The sequence below is a fragment of the Solanum tuberosum genome, unplaced genomic scaffold (assembly GCF_000226075.1).
Source record: "Solanum tuberosum cultivar DM 1-3 516 R44 unplaced genomic scaffold, SolTub_3.0 scf00096, whole genome shotgun sequence".
Lineage (NCBI taxonomy): Eukaryota > Viridiplantae > Streptophyta > Magnoliopsida > Solanales > Solanaceae > Solanum > Solanum tuberosum.
In genome coordinates, this window is record NW_006239025.1 from 874,717 (window position 1) to 884,280 (window position 9,564).

Here is a 9,564-nt window from a genome sequence, read left to right on the forward strand (position 1 = left end):
CCCAACATCCATCTCAGTATGTTAGAGGCTTCATAGACAGACAGTCAGTCAGTTAGTATTGAGTCTCTCGTCTATGTATATATGTAAATATTCTATTTTGAGACTCGAGTTTCCTTTTTGGCCAAGATTTTATCAGTTGGGTTGTTTTATGACCTTTCACTGCATGGAGTTATTTTGTTGAGTTAAGTAAGCCAGACCAAGGATTCACTTGGGGCCAGCAATGGTCTTCGAGTGCCGGTCCCGCCCAGGGTGTAGGCTCGGGGCGTGACATCAGTACTTTCCATAGACAAACAGAGTTATAGTTATGCCACAATAACATACTATTACTAATATTTGAATTTTGTCCATTTTGTTTAAATTAAATTTGTGTGTCCACTATATATGTCTCACTAAAGCTCCGTGCAATACTTGTCAACTTACTCACGTTTCACGATCTTGTAAGCTCAAGGAAGCCTTTGAAACTTAATATCGCAAATGAAAGAGGAAAGTTAGGAAAGCTCAAAGAGAGACAAGAGAGCTTTTTAAAAACTTTGTATATAGCTTGGAAGATTGCTTTACAACTTGTTGGATAACTTACAAATAAGAGACCTCTATTTATACTATTTTCTAAGGGCCAAAGTATAAATAAGATTTACTACACAAGTCCCTACATATTATCATTTTAGTCCCTAATTTAGAATTCTCTACAAGTCTAGAGAATTCTAAAGCCTTTCTGAAAAATATTTAGGGAATTCTAGAGTCTTCCACTAATATCTCCATAACTCTAGATTCTTCTCCCTTATTTTTATGCCAAATTTGAAGGGCAAAGTGGCGGGTCGTGACACGTTGATGAGCAAAGGCAAATATCCAGGACTTTTTTGTAATTATAATCCTAAAAAACATAGATTGTATCCCATCCTCCGACACGGGCGGAGCTAAGTGGGGCTTCGTGGGTTCGTACGAACCCACTAGCTTTTCCGTAGAGCCTGTATTTGTATTAGAAAATTAAATAAATATATATGTATATCATGTGAACCTCTAACAAAATTGATTGACAATTCAATGGTAAGTAAGGGCGGTGAAAATGTCTTTCACACATTTGTTGTGGGTTCAAACACCACTATCAACAAAAAATTGTCTCTTTGTTTTTAAAGGAAGCATTGCTTTGCAATATTTTTCTCTTCTGTTCTAAAATTTAGAACCTCAAACTCTTAATTCTAACTCTGCATCTACCCTTCGACACATCCCATCAATGTGAGACAGTCATACACTTGGGCACTGGAAAAAAAAATCTACTTTCAAACGTCTGGCTTTCTTTCTCGAAATAATAGAAAAGCATAATAAGTAGGTCTATAAATCAATCAATAAAATCATTTACTTTTTTTTTCTCATCTATTATTTTTAGAGGCAGACATTGAGTTTTATTTATGCAATTTCCAGTTTATTAATGTGAGAAACAAAATTATTTAGGTTTGATTTTTCGATTTGTATCTACTAGGTAGGAAAAATATATGTCTATTTTATTTTCTGAAAAGGAAAAAGAAATCGACAAAGTCAAAAATGATTTATGTCTTGGAAGAAAGCATTTTCTTATTATTTTCACAAAGAATTAATTATTGAACAAATCGTTCAATGGCAATTTTAAAATTTATTCAATACTTGTAACAGTAAACATAATAATGTAGACAACATAAAATGTTTAAAAACCATATAAAAATAAGGGTAATTCTCTAAATTCCAACTGTCACATAAATTGAAACTGAGAGAGCAACATGTATTGTGTCCATGCTAGCACGGGTTCTCATGTCTAGTATATTTAATGAACTTCCTGAAACAAATGCAAGATTTAAACCAGAACTACTGAGTTTATCCGAACAACAACAACAACATACCCAATATGAGGATCAGGGGAGAGTGGGGAGTACACCACATAATCCCCTATCTTTATGAAATAGAGAAACTGTTTCTGAACCCATATTTAATATTGTAACTCCACCCATGAATCGATTCTGAATGAACTCTTCACAGAATATGAAATTATAGTTTGTGGAAAATAAGTGGAGCACCATACTGAAGCTGAGTGGTTACCAAGGACTGAGGAGCATGTGTGTAGGATGGAGACAATTCAAAAGAGAAGCTTTGTAGGATCATACACAAAGTCATCTTTGCCTCTAACATGGCAAAATTTTGTCCAATGCATATTCTAGGACCCCAAGCAAATGGAAAATATGTGACTTGACCCTTTTGTTGCACTTGATATTCCTTCTCTAAATCTCTCTGGATTAAACTTGTTTGCATCTTCACCCCATATATCTTTATCATGATGCAATAAGATAAAGAATCTAGAACATTGAATGATGGTACGAGATTTGACAATGAAAACCATAATACCCTTCTATACTTGTCTAACTCAAGTTAAATAACAAGATTTACTTGCAATAGTCATATGTAGAATACATAAAAATTTAGATTGAAAGATAAGGATAGCAAATCAAAGGGGATAGAAAGACTTAGAGGGAGAAGTAGCCAAAGAAGCAAGAGCCAGCATTTTATCCATCGTGTCCGAACATAATAATTTATGGCTGACCAATCACAAATTTTGAAGGAGGACGCGGAAGAAAAGCAACCTTAAGCTTCTCTAGATGGAAAGCGGGATTGATAATTTTTCGATGTTTGGCCCATTTATCTTCTTCATAGGTTGCTAGTCCTTGTACCAATAATGCTGCAAATGAATTTCCACCAAGCTTTTGATACAAATAGGTCTTCGAGAGTACTTCCTTAATAAGCTCAGGGTCCATGATTTTTACTTGTGGCTTTGGACCCAACCATATAAAACATTTTTTTCCTGCAAGAATATGTCTCTGGATTAACTACTAGTACAAATCATTCTCAATTAAATCAGCTTCATTAATCATAATCATTGTTTGATTCACTTTAAGAACCAAACATGTGTATATCCTTTTGATAATAGGTGTGTGGCGGTGAGACTCAAACCAGGACCTCTGTAAAGATCTAACACCTGAGTCTAACTCAACAGAAAAAGCTAGATCATGAGAAGAGGATTATCCAAGCCCATAGCCATATAAGCAGACCACTAGTCCAATTCCCAACCGATATGGGACTTTGACCTATTCTAACACCTCCATCACGCCTAGGTCCAACTGGAATGTGGACCGACGCCCAAACGGGGATGCACCTGACTCTGAAACTACAACGTGTAAAGACATAACACTGGGATTAACTCAACCAAAAGCTAGCTCATGAGAAGAGGATTGCTCAAGTTCATATAAGTAGACTATGACCCACTGTAACAACCTCTACCTACTTATATATGACATTATGATTGACCAACTCATCTAAAAGTTTAAGATATTAAAGAAAGACATATAACATTTTTCTTATAAGATCTTCAGTTTTCTCAAAAGTATCTAAAGTCAATGTATTGCAAAAGAAACTAAAAGATGGTCATTTACTAAACAACTATTCCACAAAGGGACTTTTTGTTACTTTTTAACATACTCGGTATAATTCTACAAGGGTACTCTAGAGAAAATAAGGAACATTAAGTAGAACAAAGAAAACCAATAAGCAAAGTACATACTCCCTCCGTCCCAATTTATATGACTTACTTTTTTTTTTAGTCAGTCCAAAAAAAATGACACATTTCTTTATTAAGTAACAATTTAATTATAAAAATGTCTATTTTACCTTTTAATGAAATAATTTACAGGCACACAAATTTCTATCATTCATTTTGGACCACAAGTTTTAAAAGTTTTTCTTTCTTTCTTAAACTCTGTGCCGAGTCAAATTACCTCACATAAAATGGGACGAAGGGAGTACCATATTTCTTGATGGTTTCAAGAAAGAAAGGCACCAATCTTGGAGCTATATCATCAGACAAATTCATGGGCTTTGAAGTAGCTTCCCTAATCATTCAAATCCCCATACAATATTTTGAAAGAATTCCTATTTAGCCCCTGTTTCCTCAACAAATTCTCCAACTTCTTTGGATTGAACCAAACCCAATTTAGTACTTTCCGTAGACACACAAACAGAGCAATTGCTATGGCAGAACAACATACCGTTACAATCATTTGAATTTTGTCCATTTTGTTTGAGTTGAATTTCTGTGTCACTATGAATTACCATTTATAGCTACTAGGGAACTAACAAACGATGTCGTCATCAATGATGAGAAAAGGTAACTATCTTGAGGTGTTTTCGTAATTAAGACAGCATGAGTGGCTCTGATTTTATTTTAGTTTATCTTTTACCATTTTTGTTCATTTTTACTTGTCACTTCATACGATATAATATTAATTGGTGTATAGACTCGAGACATATTCTGTAAGGTGAAAAATGTTTTAAATTTTAAGATGATAGAATCACTCAACTTTTAAATTTTCTCTTACAAACTCACGAAATAAAATCTCATAAAGATCTCTCAGTTATAAACTTTTCTCTTAAAAAGTCATTCAACTTTAAGTTTAAACTCAAAAATCATTCTAATATAAAAGTTTTACTTCCAAACTACTCAACCTATTTAATTATTTTTTTCACTAAAAACTGTTGACATCCAAAATTTTAAAAATAAAAAAATTTGTGTACAAGTGCATGTAGTGGTTTCATTGGCCAAGAAGGCCGGCTGTGCTTACTAGCATGTCACATGTTTTTATTACCAAAAGAACAATAACTTTTTCCACAAATTCTTTAGCTTATGTGTTGTTTGTAGAATATCCAAGGGTACTTTCTAAATTTGTCATAACAATAAGCTTCTCATTGGTTCTTGAGCTGATTTATTGATAACATTTTCTTTACCTCGAGATAGTAGTAAGATTTGTATACTCTATTGTGAAAATAACTACTCTTGCAACATGATATTAATGAACTATTTGTATATATTTAGTGGATTTCCTGATACAAACACAAGGTTTAAATAAGAGCTATTGAGTTTGTCTGGAGAGGGTGGGGTGTACGCACATCTCACAAAATATCAAATTATAGTTTATGGAAAATAAGAGGAGCACCATACTGAGGCTGAGTGGTAATTATGGATTGAGGAGCATGCGTGTAGGATGGAGACAATTCAAAAGAGAAGCTTTGTAGGATCATAGACAAAGTCATCTTTGCCTCTAACATGGCAAAATTTTGTCCAATGCATATTCTTGGACCCCATGAAAATGGAAAATATGCAACTTGACCCTTTGTTACACTTGCTATTCCTTCTCTGAATCTCTCTGGATTGAGCTTGTTTGCATCCTCACCCCATATATCTTTGTCATGATGCAATAAGATCATTGGCAATAAGACTAGTACACCAGCTGGTAGACACAATTCTCCTAATACTATGTCTTCATTCGCCTTTCAGTTATGTGTCATTAATGGGGAATATAGCCTTAATGACTCGTACAAGATCATCGTTACCTGCAAAAAAAAATGCTTCTCCTTCAGTTATATCTTTAGCATGAATGGCCATCGTTCAGTGGAATACTCCACTAGCACGTAACCAACATAGAGAGAAGTTCGGGAAATGAGATCAACCCTATTGTTAAAGACATATAAGTCTTTAATAGCTTAAACTCGTAGATAAGATGGTCACACAATTCAACATAGTATCAGACTGAACAAAAATCCTGAGTTCAACTAGTCTCACCCCATGATTACAAAACCAACACACTTTCATTCCCAATGTATTCCCACAAGTGAGTTTGGGGAGGGTAGAGTGTACGCTACCCCTACCTCGTGGAGAATGAGAGGTTTTTTCCGAAAAAATCTAGGCTCAAGTAACCATAACAGTTTGAAAAAAGACAGTACAGAGGCAGAAGGGCATAGCAAATAAGACAAAGCAAATAGTAGAGAAAACGTAACTGATCGTCCAAAGCAGAATAATGTGATAAGTGAAGCACAAGAAACAACATGTATTAGCGGTAACCAAAGAACAAGAAACTTCGCGAATAATGCTAGTACTATATTCCCACCAAGCCTCCCTGCAGAGGAGAGAGACAATGCTCAACTACCTTCTACCCTTCTACACTAATTCACGACCTACATATCCTCAATAAGTTGAAGTTGCGCTATATCCTATCTAATTACCTCTCCCAAATACTTCTTCCGCCTACTTTTACCCCTCGTTAAACCCACCCCTGCCAACTCCTCACACCCCATGTGCACATGTTCGAACCATCTTAGCCTCGCCTCCTTCATCTTGTCCACCTCACGATTATCAAAAGAAATTCACACGTGCTTGAAAAAAGCCCATCCCCCCCTCTTTAATTAGGAAATCATGGCATCTTCTAGTCCACAATCAAACATTAGAATCACAAAGCTCCAATCTTTTCAAATTTATGTAATCAAGCAATAGTAATAACAATGAGAGAAGGAACTCATGTCACATGAACTGAACCAACAAAACCAGAATACTTACAACTTTTAGATGATTTAATCCATCAAAATCTGGTTTCCGACTCCCAAACACTTGCAAGACTTCTTCTCTGGCCTGTGTCTGCCAATCTTGATTCCTACTCAACAACACAAGAGTCCACACGAGCAAGACTGATGTAGTTTCTTGGCCAGCAAAATAGAATAACTTGCATTCTTCGATGACTTCTTCGATGCTCATTCCAAAACTCTTGTTTCCATGCTGTTCAATTTCTTTAAAATTTGATTCAAGCAATATGCCTAATAGATCCTCATTATCGGCATCCCTTGCTTTCATTGCCTTCATTATTTTAATGATAATACCTTTAATTGAGGTTCGTACCTCGTTTTTTATTTCCTTCATTCTTCTGTTCCTCTTTGTTGGCAAAAATCTTAGAAATTGTATAACAAAACAGAAAACCAAAATGCATTAGATAAGAAAGATGAAGTGAAAGCTACGTGTATCTCATAATGAGCTTTGTAGTTTGTAATAGAGAACTTTGGTTCTATGTTGTTCGGACTCTCCAAAATAGTTATTGCACGCATGTTGGATCCTATAGAAATGCACTAATATTTGGAGGATCCAACATGCAACCATCATTATTTAAGAGTCCAAACAACATAGCTTTGGCTACAATTTTCCGATTCTCAGGCAAATTAATTTACCTCCATCCTGGGATATTAACTGAGCGTACAGTGTCGATAAAATGCTGAGCTTGTTCCCTTTGAAGTTCAAAAATCTTTCTACCTTCTTCGTAACTACTACCGAAAGCTGTACGAGAGATTATATTACAAGTTAATTATTGAAGGTGAGGCCATACATCTATCTCACAAGAACCTTCAACTGGAACAACGTCTTCCCATTTGCTCAACATCTCACTACAACTCAAGTGAAAAGCTGGAAGAATATGCTGTTTGAGAAAATGATGTAAGGGAACAACTGTCAATGACACAACACTTGAAACAGAATTAGTAATACAGATATAGTGATACCATCACCCTCTAGTTTAATAGAAGTGTTACAGAATCATAGCTGTATAATAAATATAGATAATATAGATGATTTTCTAGGATCTGACTATCTAGTTACCATAGTTAGGTTGCTCTGAATATCTAGTTGACATAGTTAGATTGCTCTTTACATGTATTTATATCATTGTACTCTTTTAGGAATATACACATTATTCTCCATATCTTGGCAATTACATGGTATCAGAGCCACTCAGTTCTTATGCTCCAAAATTACGCAGCTTTTCTGGTTGTTGAAGAAAAGGACTCGACAATTTGGGTCACCCAATATTAGGGTGGCAGCGAGTGAGTCACACGCTGCTACCTCCACCTCTCCGCTCTCGCGCTCTGTCGCCATGGTAGAATTGATCACCGCCTGCTCGTCGCCTCAACATTTTCAGTCAGAAATTGGTGTACGTTGTTCAAAATATTCAGATTTTAGATAGATTTGACATCATCCTGGTTTTATCTTTCTCGATTTGTTGGTGTTTTTGTTGCTGGAGATCTGGTTTGTTTTATTTGAGCAGTTATAATAATTTGGTTGTGGGAGTAGAATATTCTGACACATTTAGTTTGTTTGGTTTAAATCTAGTTGATCGTAAAATAAATACTTTTGTTTGGGAGATTTGTAATATTTGGTAGCCACGGTGGGGCAGCTGAATGTTGTGAAACTTTATTGGTTTGGGTTGTTATATATGTGGTTCCTGCTCCATTTTCTCCTTCAAATTCTGGAAAGTTTTGTTGGATTGCTTCAGTTGGTGTGAATTTTACTCTAGTTAAGTTTTCAGATCTACTATTTTTGGAAAAATGATTGATTACAAAAGTCAAAGATCTTCAGTTGTTGCATCTGTTCAGCAAAATGAATCCACTTCTGTTAATACCTTTCTTGAGGCAGATAAAATATGTCTTCTCACCTTTCTAAATAAATGGGTGATCGATTCAGGTACGACAAATCATATGACGGGTAATCATAATATTTTTTTCTAGCTTTCAATCACATAAAGCACCCTCTCCGGCTACTGTAGCTGATGAATCAACTTGTAATAGTGTTGGATTTGGGACTGTTAAACCAATCTCTTCCATTACACTGTCTTATGTATTAAGTCTACCAAAATTGGCCTTTAATTTGATTTATGTCAGTAAACTTACTAGGGACCTTAATTGTTATATCTCATTTTTTCCCGATCATTGTTTGATTCGGGATCTTAAGATGAATCAGGTTATTGGTAAATGACATATTTCTGATGATCTCTACATTCTTGATGAATGGGAGCCTCGATTGGTTGCATGCTCTACTATCATGTCTCCATTTGAAGCACATTGTCGATTGGGTCATCCTTCTCTGCCTCTGTTGAAGAAGTTGTGTCCTTAGTTTCAAAATATTTATTCATTGGAGTGTGAGTCATGCCGATTTGCAAAGCATCATCGCATCTCATTACCTCCAAGGGTTAATAAGCAGGTTGAGTCGGCATTTGAGTTAGTTCATTCTAATATTTGGGGACCATGTCCTGTGGTTTCTAAAACAGGAAACATGTATTTTGTCACTTTTGTGGATGATTTCTCTCGAATGAGTTGGATTTATTTTATGAAGAGTCGCTCTGAAGTGTTTACTCACTTTGTGCCTTCCATGCTGAAGTGAAAACTCAATTCAATGTTTTGGTACGTATTCTAAGGAGTGATAACGCCAAAGAATACATGTCAGAATTGTTTGGATCGTATATAAGACAACAAGGTATTCTCCACCAGTCTTCATGTGTTGATACACCCTCTCAAAATGAAGTTGCTGAGAGGAAAGATAGGCATTTGCTTGAGACAGCTCAGGCACTGTTAGCAGTGTTCACGGTTTGGTTTGGGTCGGTTATTGGTCAAAATCAAAACCAAACTAATTTAATCGGTTTTAAAATTATCAAAACTAAATCAAACCAAATATAATATATATTTATCGGTTTGGTTGTTTTCGATTTTGGTTTGGTTTGGTTCGGTTATTCGATTATTAACCATAAATAAAAATAAAAGAAACAATTCATTCAAAACGTGAAAAAAGTGACAACAATCCATTCAAAACGAAAAATAGTTAGAATGACTTAAATTACTAAATTTTCAATCACTAAATTTACTATCAATAAAGCTTTAAAATTCACTATATTGGCCTAGAAG

At 35.2% G+C, this 9,564-nt stretch overlaps 1 protein-coding gene and 1 pseudogene across 1 annotated transcript in view; both read right to left on the reverse strand.

Moving 5' to 3' along the window:
* The window catches only part of LOC102578317 (cytochrome P450 CYP72A219-like), a 28,556-nt gene extending 24,427 nt beyond the window's left edge, over nt 1–4,129 (reverse strand). Inside the window, exon 1 of the mRNA XM_006348238.2 lies at nt 3,967–4,129. Within this exon, the coding sequence (XP_006348300.2) occupies nt 3,967–4,091 (125 nt within the window). The 5' untranslated portion in view covers nt 4,092–4,129. The remainder of the gene's footprint in view (nt 1–3,966) is intronic.
* Nucleotides 4,130–4,980: 851 nt separating this feature from the next.
* Nucleotides 4,981–7,765, reverse strand: LOC102581528 (cytochrome P450 CYP72A219-like; annotated as a pseudogene).
* Nucleotides 7,766–9,564: the final 1,799 nt, after the last annotated feature.